Source organism: Anser cygnoides, chromosome 1, assembly GCF_040182565.1.
Source record: "Anser cygnoides isolate HZ-2024a breed goose chromosome 1, Taihu_goose_T2T_genome, whole genome shotgun sequence".
NCBI classification, from domain to species: Eukaryota; Metazoa; Chordata; class Aves; order Anseriformes; family Anatidae; genus Anser; species Anser cygnoides.
In genome coordinates, this window is record NC_089873.1 from 55,975,675 (window position 1) to 55,998,874 (window position 23,200).

The 23,200-nt window shown below is 59.8% G+C and overlaps 2 protein-coding genes across 2 annotated transcripts; one reads left to right on the top strand and one right to left on the bottom strand.

Moving 5' to 3' along the window:
- Nucleotides 1-5,032: 5,032 nt before the first annotated feature.
- On the top strand, nt 5,033-7,370 carry LGALS2 (galectin 2). Its single transcript, XM_048048255.2, has 4 exons — nt 5,033-5,129; nt 5,548-5,630; nt 5,930-6,089; nt 7,156-7,370. The coding sequence occupies exons 1-4, from the start codon at nt 5,124-5,126 to the stop codon at nt 7,300-7,302; spliced, it is 396 nt and encodes a 131-aa protein (XP_047904212.1). The 5' UTR covers nt 5,033-5,123; the 3' UTR covers nt 7,303-7,370.
- A 1,348-nt stretch (nt 7,371-8,718) lies between these two features.
- CDC42EP1 (CDC42 effector protein 1) lies at nt 8,719-15,334 on the bottom strand. Its single transcript, XM_013181105.3, has 3 exons — nt 15,008-15,334; nt 11,492-12,326; nt 8,719-10,919 (listed from the first exon to the last, which is right to left on the bottom strand). The coding sequence occupies exons 2-3, from the start codon at nt 11,928-11,930 to the stop codon at nt 10,114-10,116; spliced, it is 1,245 nt and encodes a 414-aa protein (XP_013036559.3). The 5' UTR covers nt 11,931-12,326; nt 15,008-15,334; the 3' UTR covers nt 8,719-10,113.
- Between the last annotated feature and the right edge of the window lie 7,866 nt (nt 15,335-23,200).

The following is a 23,200-nucleotide window of genomic DNA, read 5'->3' on the forward strand; positions in this document are numbered from 1 at the left end:
TGGCATCGCTCCTCGTGCGTGTGACTCAGATGGATTCTGCTTGTCTGAAGGATTCCTGCAAATCCTCAGAGTTGTCCAACCCGCCTCGGCGCAGCGCTGGAGCCCGTGAGAAATGCGCTCGGGGCGAGCTGTGCAGCACCAGCAGCCTTGTTCTCCCCGTACGGGGTGGACCGCTGGCCACAGGGACCCGGTGGCCGCTCTCACTGCACCCCCCTGCTGTGGTGTGGGGCTGGATCCCGGGGTGGCTGCTCAGAGCTCGACTGAGGGAGGTCCCCACAGACGTTTTGTGTATGGCGCAACCCTGCATTTCTCTTCTGCTTATTCGAGTTCCAGCCAGCTGGCCTCACGCTGGCTCTGTTGTGGGAAATGGTCCCCTTGAAGGCAGGGGACTTGGGCTTGGGGCATCTTGGAAGTCCCCTGGCTTCCATTGTTGGAAGACGACGTTCATTTTGAATGCCGCTGGTTTTCGGGTTTAATTGGACCCACCCAAGGGCTAATTTCTTTTTTTCTGAGGCACTCAGTACCTCGGTAACTCCTACAGACAGTAGATGGCATGGTGAGAGAGCAGCACCTCTGATACTTGAGCTGCATTAGCCAGGAGAGCCCAGCTTCCTTTAGCTTCTAGGAGAGGTTTGCAAAGCTGTTTATTTTATTTTATTTTTTAAAACTTGTTTGCCCGTGCCTCAGTTTCCCTGTGCGGGGACTGCCATCTTCATTTCTCAAAGGTGAGAGAAAGCTGTTGGAGATCTTAATCTTTTGTTGTAAGATGCGCATGGAGCAGAAGACCTCACGAAGCTGATCCATTGTGGAAGATACTTTTCCAGTTTAGCTAATAATATCTCACCCAGCAAGTGTGGGTAAAGCGGGGAGATCCCAAAAGTGTGAGAGATGGGGAAGGCACGAGCCTTCTAGGCATCTTCTCCTTTGCCAGCAGGGAAGCTTTCAACACAAATGCACTTTTATCTCCAGGCATGTTTTTCAAAGCCACAACCAGCATTCCTGGCATGCCCCATGAGGGAAAGAATTAGAGAAATGAAGGCTGGAAATGGAACTGGGTGGCATGTAATGAGTCCTCTGAACTCGTTTCCCCATGCTCTGCCAGTTTTACCCCTTGTGCAAGCTGAGGACCCATAGGACATGACCCGTCTGTCTGCTTGGGTCAATGAAATGGCCCTGGTGCCTTACGAGCCAGCTTCCATGCATACGAATCCCTTTCCTCCTCTTCCCTGGCACAACTCAGACCACACAAAAACGTTGCCAGAGAAAAACTGGGGTGATGCTGGTGGCGAGCCTACCAGATGCTGGTGGCCTCTTATCACCTGCCCCCAAGGTTCAGAGAGCGAATGCTTCTTCCGTGCTGCCCAGAAGGGCTCGGGATGGTGCACGTTCAGGGAGCTGGGGCGTGAAGGGTGGCAGGGAGGGGATTACACCTTTGTCTGCCAGTCTGTTGTTCCTTCCCATTGTAGTGAATCTGAATGTGGAGAATTCAATGCTCCTGGAGGAGCCATCCTGCTCTGGTTGACCTTTTAGACATCAGGTTAGGGCTCATAGGCACTGGTTTCGTAGTGCTCATCATTGCCTTGTCTTCTCCTGCATCTCCTGGACAATCCTCTCTTGTACACACCCTCCAGATCCGCAGACCTGCTTATCCAGTCTTCTGCTTACCTCAGCGCTCGGCTGAGCTAAGTACTTTTTGTTCTCTCCGTCCTCCTCCGTTAGGAAGCTGGCGGGCTGTCAGAGCTTAGGGATAGGCTGGGTGAAGGTTGTGGCATTATCTGATGGAAGATAATCAAACCAACACCCCTCTACTGAAGGGGAAACCGGCGTTGCCAAGCCTATCTGGGAATTTTTGAGACTGGGCATCGCCACGGGGAGGTGATGCACAGCCTCTTCTCGGTGCTGTCCTGCAACTGGTGGGGATTGCATGAGGGTCTGGGTGGATGGGCAGGACCTGTTTTTTTTACCATTTGTTTTCGGAAAAGCTGCATTCATCGGGGCCTCTGAGAATCCAGGGCTCAGCTTCTTGAAATTCACAGTCCTCTAAGTCAGGGGGCATGCCCCCTTCGTAAAAGGGGGAAACTGAGGCAGGAGCGGGCCTCAATCAGGGCTGCAGGGAGGAACTGTTACTGGGGCCTGGATGAGGTCGGAGAACATGGTTTAAATCAGGTCACCGCTTGATATTTATTGTGTAGGGTTTTTCTTTTTTTCCTTACTCTCTCCCTGAAATCCTTCCCCAGAGGCTATTCAAGGAAATAAATAGCCAGTGGAAAGGGACAATAGCTCGCTGTGGAGTACAAATTATACGAAGCAGTAGGAAATAATAGCAGAGTGAGCAGCTGCTGCTCCGAGAAGGAATGTGTGCTCTCTCCAGCTCCTCTTTGCCTTGAACGGGTGCCGATGCCTGGTCCGCAGCGCAGACTCCCTGGTGCCTCGGGTGCGCAGTGGGATGGAAACCTTTTACACCCCAGCCTCTTCATCCAGTGCTGCCTTTGTGGTGTCTAATTAGCACCAAGCTGCAACTGCAGTGCTAATGGGATCTCTCGCCTCTGCTTGTGCAGCTTGGTGTGGTGGAAGGACAGTGGCACGCCTGTCCCCGTGCCATCTGGTGTGGACAACCCACACTGCTTTTCTGAGGGACTCTTTTTGGCTTGTATCATCTGCAGGAAGGGAGACGTTGGCTGCTGTCTCCTCCGAGCCCCTCTGCAGAATGCTGTGAGGAGAGAAGATGAGGACTGTGTTGCTTGGTGGGAGTGCTGGTGTGGATTTTGGGGTGCCCCCCCCTCCACAAGCAGCCCTGTGGAGCCTCTCATAGCTGGGGCGGTTGTGCCGCCTTAGCTGGCCTATTGGGAAGCCTTGGATTTTCCTCAGGGGTTCAGACCAAGCTGGCTTATCTCTTGCCCAAGTAAGAAAAGAAAATAAATACCGCTGCCGGTGATGCTGCTGCCGGGGATCCTGGCAGCCTGCCAGGAAGGGCAGCTTTCGTTCTGTCTTACGGGGCGGCTGCCATGTGGTAGCGGTTGCGGCTGTAGGTGCTGCGGCCTGGAGCCACCCCGAGGGCCCCGAGCTCCCACAGGTGCTCCTGCTGGCCTGAGACCTCCCCAGGACTAGAGGAAAGACCGGGAAGGACTGTTGACCCCAAAACCTACCTTATGGGACCTCTGAAAATGTAGTTGCTGTGTTTCCCCTGGCTTCATGCTCCCCATCCTGTCTGAAACTCACAGTTTACCACCCTCTTCCTCCCGTCATGAGAGCCCTGCTGCTCCTCTATATGCAGTCCAAAACACTGGCAGCATTTTCCTGGGCAGAGACCCCTGAGAGCTCCATGAGACATAAGGGTCTCCAGCCAGAGGGGAGGTGTTGGGGCCCCCACAGCTGCTCTGCGGAGGACTTGCCCTGCCACCCTGCAGGCTGAAGGCCCAGGAGGTTGTGCCGGTCTCTTCCCCCCTTAAAATATGATTTTTATGACATGGCAGGGCCTCCTCTATCTCCAGCAATGTCAACATGGGGGTCCCATACCAGTAAGGCCAGTTGCCCTCTGGCCAGCATGAGCATGGGGTGGACTCCCAGGCAGATACCCTGTGACTGTCTCTTTGGGGTGAAGGATCCTTGGGTCCCTTGTGCCAGTGACCACCAGCTCCCACAGCCACTATTTATATTTTCCTTGCTGCAGAGATCCTCCACCTCCTTTGCAGATGCCCTACAGCCGGATTTCCTCTCTTTTGGAGATTTACTTTCCCATCACTTCACCATTTCCCCAGCCTTTCTGCTTTGCAGTGCTTTGGGGGAAATATCAACCCGCCTCCTTCCCCCTCCCGTCATCCCAATTGCCACATCCTATTGCACTGGAAGGTTTCGGCCTTTCTGGGGTCCCTAAATTCTCCGACCCTTCTTATGTGGGAAGGACATCCCCCTGTACGAGTTGGGCCATCTGCACAGAGCTGGCTCCTGACCGCGCGGAGGCTCAGCTCCGCAAACGAAGGAAGTCGCCAGCGCTGGCAGGATTGCTGCCTTGTTTCCCACTATTGTTCCCAGTGGCAAATAAAAAAAAGGGGTGAACGCCCCTGCCGAGCATTTGCAGGAAGGGGGGTAACGTTATCTCAATAAAATCACACAGCCCCTCTCTGACCAGCCCGTGCCTCTTTCCTGCCCGTCTCCCTCCTTGTGTATATTCTGACATCCGCGGTACTCGCGGCTCCACACGCAGCTCTCTGCGCGAGTGGCATTCCCCATCCCCCGGGCATCTGCTGCTGTCCCTCCCAGGCAGCCTCACCCTCTGCCAGGGGCATCGGTGGATGTGATCAGGGCGATGTGAACGTGTGTGTGGGTGCCACATGGCAGCAAACCCACTGCCAACCCCCCCTGCCTGCAAACCACTATCCGTGGCACCTGCTCCTGCCAGCCCACAGCTCAACCCCGTGGAGTTTCACCGACAGCTTCAGTGACCCCATCAGCAAATAAATTCCCAGGGCCTGCTGGGTTTTATGAGCTGCTGCAAATAGGAAATCCCTCCAGGAGAGGAGCGCTTATCAGCATTTATCTCTTCTCACGTCAGGAGCCTTTGGGGAAGGGCAGGAGCTGTCTCCCAGCTGTGCAGCAGTGGGACAAGAGCACTCAGCAGCTCTCTGCAGGGATGGGACTTGGGAGAGGGACTGCTGCTCTCCTGAGCCTTAGCCTCCTTCTCCTTCTTGCTTTCCCACTGATTTCTGGAGTCTGGGGTTGAATCAAGAGCCACAAGAAGCGAAGGAGATGATTGCTTTTTTTTTTAGCTGAGCTGTTACACAAAGAAAAGAAATGAACATGGTGGTCACACCTCTGTGGAGGATGCTTGTCCTCTGTGGTGGCTGGAGTAGCACCACGAAGGGCCGTGTGTGCTGGTGCCTCCACAAGGAACCCACCGAGAAGGCTGGGAGCTGGTGAAGTCACCCTTAGTCCCCAGTAAAATGCCTGTAAACAGGGAAGCTGTTCCTCTGGATCAAAGTCTCCTGCCTTAGTAGCTGCTGGAGGCGAGAGCTGTTAATGTGTAAGCCATAAGGAAGTGTAGGGTTGTAAGATCCTCTTTTCGAGGCACTTCTCAGCTATACTGCTGGTGGCTCCCTACCTGGTGACTCTGCCCGCCGACGAAGATGTCTGTAAGGGCTGCTGCTCCTGTCCGCTGTCCCCCAGGGTCCCTGCATCATGCTGCCGGGTGGTCAGCAAGGCTGAGCCCAGGCTGGGCAAAGCCACGGCTCGCTCCACCCTCACCATTCCTGTTTCTTGGGCTGTGTGGGTGATGCTGCCCACCAAACACGGGGTTGGACCGCTCTGCTTGAACCCTCTGCTCTCATATCCTGCCTTTCCTTGTGCTGAGGACAAGCCTGTTCTCATCTCTTCTCTCTCTCATGTCTTTCGTCACTTGATGGCTTCGCTCAGCCCTCCCCTCACTGAGAAGCCCGTGCAAGACCTCCAGCACGGAGGGCTTTAGTCCATGAGAGGAACCCCTGCTGAGAGCAGTAGATGTTCTCCTGGCTGGGGCACCTTCTCCAGCAGCATGGCTCTCCCTCATGACAGGAAAAATTCGAAATTTTCAACCTGGATATGAAGATTGGGGACACCCTGAAGGTGAAGGGCAAGATCTCTGGCGATGCTGAAGGGTAAGTGCGATGAAACCACTTCGAATCACTACGCCTGGAGGTGAGCTGCAGAGGGAGGTGGTTTTCCGTGGTCATCAGGGAGGCCTGCCTGTCAAAAAAAGGTAGGACAGCCTGGTGTAAGGGGACCTGCACCACCACAGTTTGGGCTGTCCTGGTTCACGAGCATAACGGGCAGCCAGGAGGTGTTCAGCACCTTCGACGCTGATCGAGGAACCGGGGCCAGAACCACACATTGGATCTCAGCTCTTCCCCGGCCCCGTCCTGCCCGTGTGGCTGACCTCCCTCCTGCTCGCCCACAGCTTCTCCATCAACCTCGGCAGCTCCTCCTCGGACCTGGCGCTTCACTTCAATCCCCGCTTCACCGAGTCGGTCATCGTCTGCAACTCCAAGTGCTGCAAAGCCTGGCAGGCCGAGCACCGCGATCACCACTTCTGTTTCTCCAGGGACTCCAGCGTCAAGGTGAGGGCTCCATGCTGGCGTGGGGTTTTGGGTTGTCTTTGTGGGGGGGAAGCCCCAGGTTAGCAGGTTCTTGTACCCTTTGTGCCTCCCTCTCTCTTCACTACTCCCTCATCCTCATCCTCTGGGTTTTTGGTCCTGGTTGCTATTTCCACTCCTCCAAGTCCTCAGCGCTTCCCCTGGAAACTTTGCATGAGCTCAGGCTTTGTAACTGCTCCCAGCCTTCATTCCTGCCCAACAGATGAATACACTAGGGCCATATATGCACGTAAAGGGGCTTTCCAAGAAGGATCTTGCTGCTCTCTACCTTATTTCTCTCCCTAATTCCTGCCTATGCAAACACATGTTTTAAGCCAAACCAGGTTTGGGAGCAATGTGGCACAAACTGCCCTTTCCTCTCCAGTTCCCAAATCTCTCCCTCAGCTCTTCTGTCCTCACCACTCCTAGATCCATGCTGACACTCCGTCCTCCCTCTCCTCCTGCTGGGGATGCTGTCCCCGCTGCTGTCTCACCGTCTGATGTCCCAAGATGTGGCCAGAGCTGCGTTTAGGAGCAGTCCCCTTCCTGCTGCCATGGAGAGGAGCCTTATTTCCTCATCCATGGCTAGATGTTGGGGAGGGGGTGGAGAGGTGACAGCTCTGAGGAACAATCCCTTTAATTTGCAAAGGTCAGTGGTAAGTTCTTGCTCTGTCCCTTTGTTCATGTTTATGGTTGACACTCCTTTTTCCGGGTCCCCGTGAGGGCAATGAGGCAGCAGGTTTGTTCTGCCATGTTCAGAGGAGATCTGAGCCACGTGGCATATAAGGACTCAGTGGAGGCAGCACTTAAGTTTAACTGCTCTGAGTTAACAACCTGAGTAGCTGAAACAGCACCAGGAGAGATCCTGTCCCCAGGTCATAGAATGGGTACCAGCTTGCACCTTCAATGTCAACTGCTCATTTCCTGCAGCACCCCCAGCTCAGCCCCCAGGCTAGGTCCGACTGTCACACATAGCCCCTGGAGTGGTTGGTCACCTCCTATTCTCCTCCTCGTCCCCAGCTGCTGACCTTTCTGCCCTCTCTTCCCCCAGCTCATCGTTGAATTCCTGGAAGACAAATTCAAGGTGAAACTACCGGATGATCACCACGTGGAGTTCCCCAATCGGCATGGCTTTGACAAGCTCAAGTACATGAGCATCAAGGGAGGATTCAGGGTCACCTCCTTCAAGCTGGATTGATGGGTGCCACTTCCTACATCCAATAAAATCCCAGCTGGAACTTCTTGCTCCAGCTGCTCTGGCTTCTGTGAGGTCTCTGGCTGTGTGGATGTGTGCGAGATGCTAACAAAACACATTTTTTCCACCCACAGGAAAGGAAATAGCTCCCAGATAAGGCCAGGTACTTTTCTAGGTCAGACGAGGATGTGGGGTTGAGCAGATAGCGCACAGGGCAAAGTAGGCTGTAGGTGGGGTACAGGAGGAGGAGGAAGATAGGAGGTGATTGCTTAGGAGATACTTGTGTAATCTCTTCACAATGCACCATTTCTTCCTGCACCCGCATTTTTGGGAGGGGGGAGGGGAACAAAAGCACTGACGTGAGCAATATGGCACTCAGTGCCACAAGAGCGCATAATTAAATGTTAGGTTTGGGAACCTCAGGGCATGGGTTCGCTGCTTCCTTTTGGCTTGCTTGCACTGGCAGGCAGGAGGAAGGGCTGCCATGCCTTCCTGCTGGCACGGTACCAGGCGAAGCGGGGATGGGAGCACAGGTGTGCCCCCATGCTGGCATTCCTGGTGGCGATAAGGAGTTGTCTCCTCCGGCTTTCCCCTTTATCTCACCTCACTTATCTGCCCGTGCATTCCAGCCAGGTTAGCCATTACTCCGACACTGCCACACCAAATCCTGTTCGGAGGGAAAGTGAGGCAGGGGAGGGCGGAGGAGAGGGTTTGGGCTGGGTTAGGTGGCTCGTCACCTCCCGCCAGGGTCCCTCGCACGGGACTGCAGGCAATTACTGCTGATTGTCTGATGCTGCTGCTCTAATTAAGAAGGGTTTTGCCAGTTGCAGGAAGGGAAGGCGGGCCTGAAGCGTGCTGGGTCAATCCTGTTCTCAAAGTCCCTGGGGAAGGAGAGTGAAATATGCAGAAAATGAGGAAACAGAGAGATCGCCGCCTCCAACAGCGCTGGGAGGGAGGACCCGGGAGGGCTGCATGCAAGAAAAAGTCAATGTCACCTCCTTGCCCTCACAGGCAAAGCCCTAAGTGATGCCGGTGTGCAACAGCAAACTAGACTGGGTGGGATGAGAGCAGAATAGAAGAGCATCTTATTGTGCCCTCTCCACTTCCCTGCTGCCCTCGCCAGCTTTGGGAAGGGCACCCTGGTCTGCTTTGGGGTGCCAGCGGGTTGGTGCTGGGCTGGGGAGGAAGCTTTGCTCCTCCCCGGGAGCCATTCGTGCCACGTAGTGCCAGGTGAATAGGGGCTGGCTTCATGTGTTAGTCACAGTGCTGGGCTGGTGGATCCAGGAATCCCAGAGGTGCTGCGAAATCCTGCAAGGAGCAGAGGCAGCGTGTTTTGTGGCTGGGACCAGAGCAGCAGACGCGGTGGGGGAGGACGATAAGGTCGCTGCAGCAGAGGGAGGGAGGGAGGCACCAGAGAAGTTAGTATCAAAACTGCTTTAATAAGGACAATAATAAGTGCACAGGGTACAGAGTGGAGGCAGAAAGGCTATTCCACGGACGTGGGTCTTCGGGCTGGAGCTCGTGTTATGGTTCGGGAAGCAGAGAGCAGGGGGAGCTCGTCCTGAGAGCCAGCCCCCGGCACAGCGGTGGTGCAGGCTGATCCTGCGTGGCCCTGCCGGGTGCTGGTGGCCAGAGCCGGGGATGTGTTGGCACCGCCTGGGGGGGCCGAGGGAGGTGGGCTTGCCCTTAACCTGCCCGCAATGCCCGCCTGGCTCCCACGTACAACACGCGCGTGCCGGAGCCTCTTTATTCTGCAGAAGGACCGGGTGGCCGGCGAGCTGCGTGGGAGCATGACTTGCCTTCATCTCCCCCCGCCGCACACCCCCGTCCGTCCCGGAGAACAAGGAGGGTGCTGTGAGGGTCCCTCCGGTGACCTCAGCCCCCGAGCATCTCGGCTCCACGCCGCGGCACAAAGGCGCTTCTGTGAGTGCCAGTTTGCACGTGGGGCAGCGTGGGGGCCGCTTGTCCCAGGGTGGCCATGTCACCTCGGCGAGGGGCATCAAGCATCCTCCATGCGTGCCCCTGGGACCAGGCGCTCTGGGAAGAGGGGTGAGCACGCTGGGGACAGGGAGAGGGGGCGAGGATGGGGAAGAATGGCTGCAGAGAGGGAGTCTCCTTGTTCCGGGGGGTGAGAGGAAGGCTTTTTTTAGGGTCTGAACCTCAGAATTTGGTGCCTGGACGGCCTCACCTCCAGCAGCTCATGAAGTTTCTCCCTCTCCCTGCTGCAAGGGTTGGACAAAGAGACTTCCTCAGCGATGTCCAGCAGCAGGAGGCAGGGGGAACGTCCCCAGCGAGAGGCAGGAATGCCGGCTGGGTGCTCGGTGCAGCCACAGCCACCTCCGTGACCTCCACTGCCTCCCCGGGGCAGGGCTTTGCATCAGGGATCAAGCCCGGTGTCTGCGGGCTGTCTCTTGCTCTGCTCCCTGTCTGTCGCCATTCCCTTTCCTGAGCACATCGTTTGCTTGCTGGGGGGGATGCGGGATGGGGTGGAAAGGGGCTCGGGGGGTTCTTTGGCACATGGGAATGTCCCTTTGGCACCTAATGAGGACGGGGAAGGGCTGCAACACAGGGCACTGTGATGCACAGCCCTCACCTGTCCCTGCAGCACCCTGCCAACCCTGGGGGGCCCGGCAGCAGATGGGGTCTCCTCCTGCCCCCCCTGCACCCCACTGCCCTCAGCCAGAGGCGAGGAGGTCTCCTGCCAGGTCTCCTGCCAGGTCTGACCTCCACCCGGCGGTGGGGCACGGGGAGGAGGGCGAAGACCACGGCATTAGTGTCCTTGGGGGGAGGAGCCGTGATGGGAGGGATGGCCCTTCACACCTTGACTTCATCATCCTCCTCCTCCTCGTCGGCATACTCGAAGGAATTGCTGTGCCCCCCCCGGGTGCCACTGTACCCCTCCTGCAGGCTGGGGAGCTCGGCCTCCTCCTCCTCTTCTTCCTTGTCTCCTTGGTTCCAGGTGGTCTCTGGGGACCGTCTTGCTGCTGTCACTTGCGACCGCCACAAGCTGCTGCTGGGGCTCTCCCATGCGGCCTGTGTCCGGGCTTGCCGGGCACCCTCGCCCTTCTCCGAGCTGCGTGGGGTGCTCGTCCCCCCGTAATGGCGAGCCAGGACCTGGGCTGCCCGCTCAAACTCTCCCGCCTCAATGGAGCAGTCGTTCCAGTGCCCCTGCCACAGGGTCCCTCCGGGTGCTGCCCCCGGCCCTGAAGCCCAGCCCGGGTCCTCTCTGGCACACTCGATGGCGTGTGCCTCCCCGTTGGCATGGACGGACAGTCCCAGCAGCGAGCTGGCCTGCCCGGAGCAGTCCCAGAAGCTAGACGTTGCCTTCACCTCTCCATGGGATGCATCCGGTCCTGGAGGGACCCCATCCTCGGTCCCCTCGCCCTGCGGGACTGTGCGGCTGCCGGGCAGGTCTCGGTCATTCTCCACTGCCTCATTCCCGTTGGTTTCGGAGAAGCTCATCACCTGGAGGAGCTCGCTCATGAGGGAGGGCCCCAGGTCCAGGCGGAAGGACAGCAGGGAGTCCGAGCGCGCGAGCTCTGCTTCCCCGGGGAAGGTATTCTCCTGGGCCTTTTCCAGGCGAGGGACGCGAGGGATGGTGCAAAATCCAGACTCCAGCCCTGCAAGGCAAAAACGATGGCTGGTGAGCACAGCTAGGGTGCCACGGTCTTACATGTCCATGGGACAAGGGACGCTGCCACTGAATTGGTGCAGGCCGGTGGCACTGGTCCCTAAAGGCCAGGCCAGGTTTCATCCCCTTACTGGGTCCACTGGTCCTGGGCTTGTGAGGCCCAGCGAGCAGTGGCATCCCACCGCTGCAGCTCGGGGATGGACATCTCCAACCCAGAGCTGAGCAAAAGCCTCCAGATGGGCACCAAGCTTGGTAAGACGCCAGCGGGGACGGAGCCAGGCAGGCGGGACCAGGAGATGGCAGCATTGCCTCGGCTTGCCTTTCCCTCTGAGCCCAGCCACGTCCCCTCTGGCCGCTGTGGGCTCCCCCAGACCCTCCTGAGACCTTCTGCCACAGCCTCTGGTGAAGAGCAGAGTGACAGCCTCATGTTGAGACTAAAGAGCCAGCCAGCTATCCTGTCCCACCCATCCCACCCTCCTGTCCCAGGCTCACGGGGGAGCCATGGGGCTGAGGGGACACGGGGGTGCCTGGGCACCACCCCCCGCCCCGTGCTCCACTCACCATAGGCCTGGTGCGTTTTGGAGAAGCTGTTGGAGGCACTTTTGAAGGAGAACTTGCTGGTCAAACCTCCACCGCCGCCGTCGTACGTCCCCTCGTTGAGCTGCGGCAGCGACACGGCGTTCTTGATGATGGGCGAGATGGCGGGCGGTTCGGGCGATGCCACCACCTGGCTCCCGCTGCCCCGGCTCCTCAGCGGTGTCCGTCGGACGTGCCGCAGCGTCCGGGTGAAGAAGTTGTTGGCTTTGGTTGTCTCGGTCCCGCCGTGGTTGCTGAGGAAGGAGGTGTCCCCGAAGACGTCCCCGCCGCGCCCCACGTGCATGGTGTGCCGAAAGTCCCCGAGCGGCGGGCTGATCATGTCCGGCGTCAGCTCCGACTTCAGCCGCCGCTTGCCGTGGGAGCCCGACACCCAGCTGAGCACCGGCAGCTTCCCCAGGCTCATCTTGAACCTCCTCGTCCCCTCGCCTGCTGAAACCCAAAAAAAACTAGCCTCTGGTGCCGGAGTGGCCTGTCACATCCCTGGCATCCCCATCACCGGGGGAAACAGCTCGCTTCGCCTTGGCTTTGATCTGGTGGCAGTGGTGGGCCTACGTAACGCTCATGGGGTCACCCAGAATGGGGATGTCGCAGCAGTTGGTGGCCTTGGTGGGGACGGGTCCTCCCGAGGAGCGGTGGGTGCTGCTCCCTCACCCAGGGAGGGACGGTGGTGGCACAGATGTGTCCACAGGGGTCTGTGGTCACCCTGGGTGCTGCTGGAAGCTGCCTCTGGGGCTGATCCGATGTCTTCTGCTGCAGGAGCTGGTTCACAGATGGGTGGCAGGTTAAGTGTCTCAGTCCCCTAAAGAAAACAAGTGGGAAGGTGAAGTCCTCAAAGAGGATTTTCCCAATCCCAATCCCAGCTGTAATCCCAGGAATGGCAGAGCTGGGTGGTCCTGGGGGCGGTGAGGTTAAAATGGGAGCATGAGCAGTGCTGGGGGGACTGTCCCCAGCTGTGTCCCTTTCCCGGTGCTCCTTTTGGGGTGGAAGGAAAAGCGTCCCCAAGCACGTGCCCTTCCCTCCGCCCGCTGCAATCCCGTGCCCTGCCCCACGCCGCCCTCCTGGGGTGAGGAACCTCTCCCTGCTCCTCGCTATTCAGACGAACCCTTCAGGAGAGGGTGAGGCCCGGGACGGTGTGGTTCTCAGGGAGGAGGGGAAGGGAAAAATGCAATATTCGTGTATTGGGTTGTTTGTCCTCCCCTGCCTGGATCCCCAGGTGCTTTGCCAGGGCGTGAATGCAGCGTGGAGCACCCGGGCATGGCGGGGGGAGGCAGGCGGGTGCTGGGGGACAGGCGGGGAGGCGGTGGCAGGGCGATGACCGCGGGGCCATGTGGCCTCTCTGTGGGAATGGGACAGCGGGGAGGGATCTGCACGTCCCCGGCGGCGTGTGTTGCAAGAGTGGGTTGGGGAAGGGAGAAGGTTGGGGGCACCGCAGAGCATCAGCGGTGTGGGTGCCCTCCTGCGGCACTGCTGGGTCCGTGAAGGCTGTGGGGACATGTCCCTCCCCGGGCTCAAGGGCTGGGGGTTGAGAATAGAGCTGGGTCCTGTCATCAGGAGGGGACAGGAGGCCAAAAGGATGCACAAGCCCCCCTGTCCCTCAGTCCTTGTGTGTCTGGGCCCCCATTGCTGCGTGTCTCCACCAGTCTCCCCCCGCCACGCTGCCTGCCTCCCCTCAGTGTCCCTGGGTCACCTTGGAGCAAGTGCCCGGGAGGCCAAGCCTCTGCCGAGGGGGAGGCCTGGGCATCGGGCTGCTCTCCTGGCAGAACGCACACGTTTTTTTGCCTTGCCCTGGCCTTGTTTGCTCACCCAGGGCCCCTCTTATCTGCCGGGGGTTAATGCCTGGGAAGGGAAAACAAACCTCCCCCTGCGGAGGCCGCCACCATTGGCTGCCTCCCCTGGTGGCGGTGGCAGGGCCGCAGGACGGTGGCAGGGCCACAGGACGGTGGCAGCCTCGCTTCCTGCCGGCCCCCCAGCCTCATGGCTCTCTCTGCCTGCGTCTGTGCAAAGCCTCGAGGCTGGGACACGCCGGGCACGTGGCAGATTTGGGGTGGGAGGACGGCGTGGGGGCAGGATCCCCCCCTGGCACAAGCCATAGGGCTGGGAGGGGAGGAATCCCCCTGCCCCGTAGGCCCGGGCTGCCCTGTGGACCCCCATGGGGACCCTCAGCTCTTCCCTGCTGCTCCTGGGGAAGGGGGCGGATGGTGCCAGCCCTTTTTCCTCCTCCCCTCTGCCCCCGCTGTGTCTCTGCCCTCCCTCTGCCCAAGCGTGCTGCTCCGAGCTCGTGATTCTCGGGGCAAAGGCTGACCCGCGCTCTCCTTTCCTCCACTAGGCGAGGGGACCCCTGTCTGGCCGTCCGTCCGTCTGTCCGCCTGCCCACCTTCCCTTCCCCGTCACCCTCTCCCCTCCTGCAGGAAGCCCCCTCGCCTCGAGGGCTGGGAGCCTCCTCCTCCCTCCCCGGCCTCCCCCGTGTCCCCCCCGAAGCCGAGCTGGTTTCCACTGGTTTTCCACTCGCCAGGAATGGCCGGAGCTGCTCTGCTCGCTGGGAAGAACGGAAACCAACAAGGGAGGGAGGATGGGGGGGAAATAATCCAGATGTCTCGTTGGCTGGAGCTGCTGAAAGCAGCCTCTTCTCTCCCCCCCCCCAGCCCCCCCAACCCCTCCTTCTTGCACACACCCCACGGGGACACTCTCCGAAGAGGGAGAGGAGATGTTTGGGGTGGTCTCGACAAGGGTTGGAAATAGCTGTGGGCGGCCGGGAAGCCTTTCCAAGCCTTCCAAAAATCTCCGAGTGCCCCAAATCTCCCTCTCCCCGCAGGAGGAGGAGGAGAGGCAGAGGCTCCGCCGGCTTCTCACTTTGTTCTGGGACGGGGGAAGCCGTCAGGAGCGGGGTTTTGGGTGGGAAGGGGGCGATGGGCCGGGCTGGGGCTCCCTCAGCAGTCCTGGAGCGGTGCCGGGCAGTGGGCGGACAAGCCCGAGTCCAGCTCCCGAGCTGCCTGCTGCTATATATATATATTTATATCTCTGCCTGTAATGAGGGTATTTTTCCAAGCAGGCACCCTGGGATGTGGAAGGAGGCTGGCGCTCCATGCAGTTTAAAGCCATCCCCTCCCTGCTCCCTCTCATGCTCCGACACCCCAAAATTGTGGCTCCCTGGGGTGTTCAGAGCTGGGTGAGGGCGGTAGCAGCGGGAGGGCACCCTGCTCCTTTCCCCCATCCTCGGGGCCCTCTCCTTGTCCCGTTCCTCTCCTCACTCCCCTTTCCTCGCTCCCGCTTTCCCTTATTTCCTCCCTGTTTCCCGTCGCATTCCTGCCTTCTTCTGCCTTTCTTCTTCCACATCCTCCCCGTCTCCCTCGCCTTGCCACCCCTCCCGCTTCTCCCACCTCCTTGTTCCCCCTCTTACCGCCCTCTCCCCCCTCCCTTCCCTTCCCCTCCGAAACACCCTCCGGCTCTCCGCACGTCGAAATCAAAACTTTCAGGCTTTACCTCTTACGAACCGGGGCGACTTTTTTGTGTTTTTTTTTGTCCCGTCCTCTGGCCGAAAAGTTGGGAGACGCTCCCTGCGCGCCCCTCCAGCCGGCTGGGAGGGCAAGCGGCGGTGCGTCCCAGCGGGGAAAGGGAAGGGGATGCGTGCCCCCCCTTTTCCCACGCCTGTCCCCCCCAAGGCTGGCTCCCCAAGGCTGCTCTTTGGGTGCCTGACGCCCCGGTGCCACGGGAGCGAGGGAGCGAAGCTGGCGGGGAGGGGACGCGGGAAGGAGGGGGCGGGCTGCGGCACCGCCGAGCCAATCCTCGCCCCGGCACGGAGACCGGAGAAAATGAGATTTATTCCAACTATCCAGGACAGAAAACTTCAGGAACTTCTCTGCCTTCCCCCCCCCGGCTCCCCGCCCCACTTCCCCAGTGCCATTTCCCTTCCTCCGGCGCTGGGCTGCCTCCTGCTTGCCCCGCTCTCTTTCTTCAGCGAATTTGGGGGAAGGGGAAAAGCCAGGTCTCTGCTAAGCTTGTTGGGAAAACCGGGCAGAAGGAAAGGACTTTGCGTGATGTGTGTGAAAGCCCTGGTAATAACACGGGGTTGTCCCAGCCTGTGTCGGATGGGAAGCCCCCAGCGCCCACGGTACAGCGCTGCCGACTCGAATGGGGAGAGGGACCCCAAGCCTGGGGGTGCACAGTCACGCCAGGACCCATGGGTGGTGTAGGGTGAGTGTTGGTGGGGTAGAAGCCTCTCTGAAGGCAGTGTGGGTCAGATAGGTACCACAGGCTCAGGACAAGAAATATGAGGTCAGGACAAGCATTACAGGGTCAGGACAAGCATTACGGGTTCAAAACAAGCGTTATGGGGTCAGGACAAGCATTACAGGGTCAGGACAAGTGTTATGTCAGAGGCACTGTGGTAGGTTCAAGGAGGTGCTCTGCTCCTTCATGCTATGAGCTTCTGCCCACCCATGGGACACTGCATCCCTCTGGCATCACGCTTTGTTCCTTGACGGTCCCTTATCAGTGCCACCGGGGGGCAACCTGCTGGTGGGCACAGCATTGCCAGTGTCACTGGTGACCCCGTGGCCTGGAGATGAGGCTCGGAGGCTCTGCCGGGGGTGTTCGGCCAGACACAAGCACTGTTCGTGGCCCTGTGGAGGAGAAGGGAGGTGTCTCCGTTGGTGGAGGCGAGATGAGACTTGTTGGGGTTGAGCAGGGCCTGGATGAAGGGATGACAAGATGTCTGCGGAGGAGATGTCAAAATGGAGCCTGGCCTCTTGCTCGGCTCGGGTGGCCCTGCCGAGGTGCCCTGGGCAGGACGGGCACCGTGTCCTTGGTCATCCAGCTCAGCTCAGGTTCTGCTCACTTCTGGAAAGGAGTCGGCCATGGCTTCTCACCGCTGCTGCTCACCCCAGGACCACCACTGCTGGTAGAAGGTCTTATTTTGCTTGAACATCTCCTGGAATGCTTGCTTCTTGAGGATTATCCTTCCCAAGGAGTAACCCCAAGCTGGATTTTGGCGTGTGTGCTACTTGAGAGAAGGAGGGGAAGCTGTTTGCTGGAGGCAGGCTCTGTGCCACTTTCCAGCAGACCAGCTTGGTGCTTTCCTCTTCGCTCGGAGGCTTGCAGTAGGGTTTTGGCACATCGTCAGCCTCTCAGCCCCAGGCTGCTCCCCTGTGAAATGGGGTAGTTGCCTTTTCTGCCTTCCGTGGAAGCCAAATATGATGGTGAAGACAAGCACAAGCCTTGTGCATTTTAGTCCAGACCTACTTCTAGCAGGTCTGCATCTTGGATTGAGATGGGAACTCAGGGCTGAAGTGGACAGAGCTGCGCCACCAGTGGGAAAAGGAGAAACCACGACCTCCATCCTCCCAGCTTGCCAGGGCTATAGGAGGCACCTTTTTCTCATGTGTCCCGCCCAGAGGAAGCCAGCGGGGTGGTGGGAGAGGCTGGGACAGACCCATTCTTCAGCACTTCTCCATCTGCAGCCTGCCAGGGTATCTCTATCCCCATCCCTGTCCCGGTGCCCTGCAGTGGGGGCTGCGGCGGGGAGTGAAGGCAGCCGCCTCTGCCGGGGAATGCAGAACAAATCTCTTCCAGATGGGGCAGGGGCCACGATCTGCTGCTCGTTGTGGGTCGCCTGCTCCTCCTCCTCTTTCTCCTCCTTCTCTTTCTCCTCCTCCTTCTCCTCCTCCTCCTTGCCCGTGCTCAGAGCATCTTTGCATACTGGGCCAGGGCTTGCTCCATTTCCAGGAAAGCCTCTGGAAACCCCCCTCTTCTCAATCCTCCCAGAGCCAGGCTGTCAGGTTTTATCCCTTCGGGGATGGCGTTGGAGCGGGTTGGAGCCCTCCAGGGTATATATACGCCGGCTCTGGGACTCAGCATCCACCCTGGCCATGGGAGGTGGATCAGCCTCACGGGCTACACCCTCACCTGGGCAGTGCAGTTCCTAGACCCCTGCCTGACACCGAATCCATAAAACCCTACCTCCCGGCCCCTCCTCGTGTTGTCCTTCTGCCTCGGCTGTCCCTGCGAGGGATGCTGTGGGTCTGGATGGTCTTGCAGAGCCACTGCAGCGCCCGTGGGTGCCCTGGGCAATAGCTAATGGCTGGACCCCTCCCAGCCCCATCGCCCCAGACGCCCAGCTGCCTCATTTACCCTGAGTCACCCCCACCTTTCATCCGTCTGCAGCCTCACCCCCCCCCGCCCCGGGCAGCGGGACCAGTCTAGCCATCGCGGAGAGACCGGCTATCGGGCTTATCATCGGAGCAGATGGGTGGCCCCGCAGCTCCCGCAGGTGACGGCGCTGCTCGCTTTGATTCCTGCAACATCAAAGATGGGGCTGAGCAAATCAGCCCCCCTTCTTCCCGGCCCTCAGAGAAGAGCCTCGCAGGTCTTAGGTGTCGCTGGGTGCGACAGGGAAGGAGCGAGGGGTGGGGGAAACTGGGGGAGCCCAGCTCCTGGCACGGTGGAGGAGACAGCAAAGGACCCCAGGATGTTCCTTCCTCCCGTTTTTTCTTTGCAGCCCCACAGGGCGAAGAGGGGCTGCAGGACTTCCTTTGGGGAAGAAAAATCCCTTTTCTTCCTTTCTCCCGTGCCTGGGGGGATGTGGCGGGGACACCCCAGCTCAGGGACAGGACCCCCATCCCTGGAAATTTCCCCGGGGATGGAGGGCGGAGGGGCGGGCAGGCGGGAAGGGGCGCCCGCTCGGCGCACGAGCGGCAGATATCCTGTTGCTGCCCAGGCTCCCCAGCTCATATTTCCTCATTAACTGGGAGCGCCGCTCGTTTGCGGGCGACTTCCAGATGTTTCCATTCTCCTCGCGGCGGCCGCATACCGCGAGGGCTGGGAGGCGCTGCCGGCAGCCCCCCGCTGTCACAGAGGGGCCGGGGGGGTCCCTGCCCCGCCGCGCGTCCCGGTGTGGGTCCAGGTTCCCTCGCCCCGCTGTGGGTGATGGACAAGTCCTGCGTGGTGCCTTTCAGCTTCTGCCCATCGCTCTCCTGGCAGCTTTGTGGGCAATTTCCCCTCTGGTGGCACCCCACAGGGCCGTGCCGCAGGTCCCCACACCGTCCCCATAACCCCTGCATGCGGTGACGATGCTGGGAAGAGGGGTGGGACGTTTTAAGAGCCTATTTCTGATTTTCCCCTGCTCTGGAGCAGTGGGAGGCCGAGGGAATGGGAGCAACCACGTCCTGCCTGTGGGCTTTACGAAGGAGGGGTTGCTTCTCCCAGGGGACCTGGGCTGGGAATGCGAAGCCTTGGGGTTTGCCAAAGCCCAGGAGGAGGTAGGGATGAATTCCCAGGCTTGCTGGCAAACTGCCTCTCCTCCCTCTGCCCATCTCCTCCTATCCCGAATGTTTTTGTGCTCCTTCCTCCTCTCCCCCGTGGCTTTCTCCTTGTGTGCTTGTCCTGCTTGCAGTGCCGCAGGTGTAGGGGTTTGGAAGGGCGGAGGGAGATGCAGACCCCAAGTCTGTGCTCCCCTGGCACGGACGGGAGGGAAAGGCTGCTTTGGGACACGGCTGGGAGCAGGCTGGGGGCATGCTGCATAAAGCAGAAGCAACCCTGGAACGGCTGCTTGTGGCCTGGGAACACCCCCGTGATTCTGGGCGCTGGGAAAGGAGATGCAAATATCAATGTGCATATGGATATGGTGTCTCCCACCACTTGATTCTCCAGTTCCTCTTCACAAACCCTGCAGAGGTGTAGGAGGAACTCGATGGGGGGGGGGGGGGTTCAGACATAATTTTCCCTCCCTGTAGGATCCATGTCCCACGATGCATGGATACAGGGAAGGAGGGATGGGGATGAGGAGAGAAGTCATCCCTGGGGTGAAGGCATTACCACGTGTGAGGAACCTGTCCTGGTCCAAGGGACGAGGCGCAAGACAGGGGAGTGGGTGGAAGCAGGGCCTGGACGACTCTTTAATCTTAATGATTTTGCCTGTCCATCCAGCCCGCGTATTTTTGGCCACGGAAGGAAGGGGGTGGGGTGCAGAGGCGGCTAAAAATAGGGGTGTCCCTGCCCATTCCCCCAAGGCGGGCATCCGTCTGTCTGCCTGCCTGCCTGCCTGCGGGGCTGCTGCGGGATCTGGAGGAGGGGAGCAGGCCCGGCCTCCTCCCCAAAGCGTCTGGCTCCGCTTTTGTTTGTCTCTGGGCCCTACGGGGACAGGAAGAGGCTGCGGGGCTGGGAAACAATGGCTCATTCTCTCGGCGTCAGCGCCTGGCCAGCAGCGATAGGGGACGCGGGCCCCCGGCCAGGAGGCGGCACGGCCTCGGCCGCCCTGAGGAGACGGTGGGGGGCGATGCCAGGAGAGCTGGTGGGACGTGGGGTGCCTTCCCCAGCCCGTCTCTCTTTCCTGCTGTGTCCCTCGCCCCAAACCAGGCTCCTGGGTGGAGGGGAGTGGGGTGGTCTCGTGTAGGTGCACCCTGTGGAGGAGGTGATGGAGGCACCAACACCCAGCGAGAGGTGGGAGCGTGTCTGCAGCCAGCTCTGGGGCAACCGCTCGCTTGTCCTTGACCCTATAAAACCTGCGGGGATGGTGTGTGAAGGGATTTGGCATCCCGCAGTGGGAATGCCCCCAGCTGCAGCCAGGGAGGTGTTCCTTTCCGCCCTCGGTGCTGGGAGCTGCCGTGTCCCTCTCTGCCCCAGACCCTCCTCGTCTTCCCATGGCACCGTCTCTCCCAGGCTGTTCGATCCACCCCCAGTGCTGGAACTGCCTTTCTCCCTGGCCATTATTTCTCCGGGCGTACGAGGTAGGGGTACGAGGAGATGGTGCTAGCACCTGAGGTGGGGCAGAGGTTAGGGGACGTTTCGCAGGGGCTGAGCAAGGAGGGGAAAGAAGCACCTCCCCGTCTCCAGACCCCTTCTCAAGGTCTCGGATGCTTGGGGCTGAACGCTTGCCAGGGCTCCTCTTGTTTACTCAGATGGGAGCTGACACATCCAAGGTCTCTGCTGACTCCACTTTCCCACATGCTGCTGCCGGGCGCATTCCAGGGCAGAGTGGAAGTCAGCGCCGAGGCATGCGAGAGGACTCGATTCGGGATGCCATCCTGCCCTGCCCGCTCTCCTCCAGCATCCGGCACCTCCTGCCAGGCACTCGGGAGCTGGCACCACGGCATCACCTCTGGCTGCCCACCGGGGCTTTTATGAGCCAGGGCTGGCACAGAGCCCGGTGGGAAAGCACGGACGGGGACCCGGGGACGGGAATCTGCCTCTCATCCCGACGGCTTGCAGCAAGGCTGGGTTTTTTCTCCCCTCCTGAGATCTGGCTCTGATGAGGGTTAGCAGCACGGCGCTCTGCAAGGGCCAGCATGAACTGGAGGAGTGGCTGCGCCCCGCTCTTGCACGCACGCCCTCCCAGCCCAGCGCGGATGCCTTTGGTTTTAGGAGGGAACACCACAGAGCTTCCAGAAATAAGTGCCAGGAGATAAAAGAAGGGTTTGCAGGGCCGGGGCTGGAGAGCGGCGCTCGCCCTCTCATTTCGGCTGCGCTCCCCTCGCTTGGGGTGCTTGGGGTCCCGGGGATGCTCCGACCTCTGCCAGGGCATCTGGCACCTCTGCATCCCTCAGGCTGCTGGAGAAGGTTGGCTACGACCTCTCCTCCCAGGGGCTGGCCCGCAGAGGCCCCTTTATGCCCAGCCCCAGCGTCTGGAAGAAGGGGCCTCGTCTCCCTCCTTGGCTGCCGCAGGAAACGCGGAGCCTGGAGGTCAGGGGCCGGCGGCAGCTCCTCCCGCGGGGCCAGCCGCCCGGCGCAGGGGCTTGCATCACACTGGAGTGGGGGGGGGGGGGGGGGGGGGGGGGAGAGAGCGCCAGGCTTTTCCTGTTTATGTGACTAACAGACCCCCGAGAAAGGGAAAGGGCTTGGAAAGCGCCTCGCTCTTGGGCGGGCTCCAGCGAGTGCCGGGGATTGCATCCCCGCGGCAAGGCTCGGCTCCTTCCCAGGGCACCCAGCTCCCGCAGCGCGGAGGCCGGGGCTGTGGGGGTCAGCTGGAGGGGGAAGGCTGGGGCTGGCTCCCCAGGAAGCGAGGCACGGCTCCTTCTGCATCCCAGCCTCTGATTCCTCCCGTGGCTGCCGGAGCTGACAAAGGGCTTGTCCCCGCGTCTCGGATAATGCTGGTCTCCGCGGGATGGTCTGAAGGGCCAAGTGGTGCTGGGGGTGAGTCAGGGAGGCAGCTGGATGTATATATAAATATTATACATATGTATGTCGGCTATGGGAACACCAGACATGGAGGAATGCGTAGGGGAAGCATTCAAATGACACATTTACCCACGAAGGCTCCAGCACGCAGCCCATGCAGTGGGCAGAAGGGCCACAGGGTCTCCCGGAGCATCTAGGGCCGCATCCTGCAGGGCATCTGTAGCGGCCCTGGTGGTACGTGGAGGAGGAAATAAGGTCCCAGATGCTGTGCCTTCACCTCGGGCACCAAACCGCCCTGGCTTTGGTCACATCTGCACCAAACTTGCCAGATCTCAGCTTGGTAGCCCTTGGCTGTACTGGACGTGGGTTGAGGGGTGGGTTGTGCAACTCCACGTCCAGCAGATGCCCGGGGAGAGCACAACCCACCAGGTAGCACTAATGGGAGAAAAGGGGAGTCACGGCCCCTTTAGAGGTGGAGTTGGCGTGGGTACAACATCTGTGGCGTGGAAAGGCTTGGGAAGGGCCTCAGCAGCAAGGAGCAAGGAGCCCTGGCAGGTCTGCGTGGCAGGAACGGGCGCAGCCCTTGGCTCCCCGCGTCCTGTGCAAGGGCTCCAGCAACGAGGCCACGCTGACCCAAAGCTTTGGGGCTTTGCCCTGGCACTTCCCCAGCCACCTCCTCCCCCAAGGGGTTGGACGGTGGCGTGGTGCCACCCTATGGCTCTGGAGCAGTGTTACAAGTGGTGGTGGCACGCTGCTGGAGCTTGGATGGGTTGCAGGGAGAAAAGCCAACATGCCTTCCCATCTACATCGGCAGCCCATGCACTCAAAGCCCCAAATATTGTAGCAGCAGACAGCTTTGGGGAGCTTCCCCTACATCGGGCACCTACATACCTGCAGCTGGAGTTGGAGCTCTGCTGAAGGGGGTATAGGGGAAATTTATGTTCTGTACAGTGACATCCTCCCTGCCTACATCTGATATAGATTGACGACCCTCATCATATAGATTTGCCCTCCTCTGGCTGCAGGTGAGCTGCTCGTTTTGGTCGGCCAGCCTGGGTTCCTGGCAGACCTTCACTGGGACAGACCTCGTGCCCCGGGGAGGAGCTGGAGTCAGGGGAGGACAGACAGCCCGTTTCCATCTATTGCTAACCGGGCAGGTCTGAGACTGGTGTGAATCACCCCAGTGACACAGAAACCTTCCACAGGAGACATGCCTGGAGAGGCTGGAGCACTTGCGGGGTTCTGCGGGACTGTAGGCAAGGGACAGGGTCTCAATGCAGAGTGCTTGCAGGATGCTTGCTGGGGACGTTGTCATTCTCAAGCCCCGTTTTTCAGGATAATGCCAAAGCCACATCGTGATGAATGCTTTGAATGTTGGCTCACATGCAAACCTACCCCAAAATTATTTCCGGAGAGGTGGAAAGCAGTACCTGCTCCACGTTTCTGTTCCAAAGGGGTTGCGTGCGGCACCCAGCAGCTGGTTGAGGTTGATGTGGCCACATTGACCTCTGGTGGCCGCAGCCTCAGCATGCAAGGAAAGCACTGGGTGGCTTTGGCGAGCGAGCT

Excerpts from the sequence above, each read along its gene's own strand:
- LGALS2 (XM_048048255.2), top strand. Across the intron at positions 5,631-5,929 it reads ATCTCTGGCGATGCTGAAGG|CTTCTCCATCAACCTCGGCA; the intron begins GTAAGTGCGATG and ends GCTCGCCCACAG. Across the intron at positions 6,090-7,155 it reads CCAGGGACTCCAGCGTCAAG|CTCATCGTTGAATTCCTGGA; the intron begins GTGAGGGCTCCA and ends CTCTTCCCCCAG.
- CDC42EP1 (XM_013181105.3), bottom strand. The coding sequence starts at position 11,930 with ATGAGCCTGGGGAAGCTGCCGGTGCTCAGCTGGGTGTCGGGCTCCCAC. Across the intron at positions 10,920-11,491 it reads CAAAACGCACCAGGCCTATG|GGCTGGAGTCTGGATTTTGC; the intron begins GTGAGTGGAGCA and ends TTTGCCTTGCAG.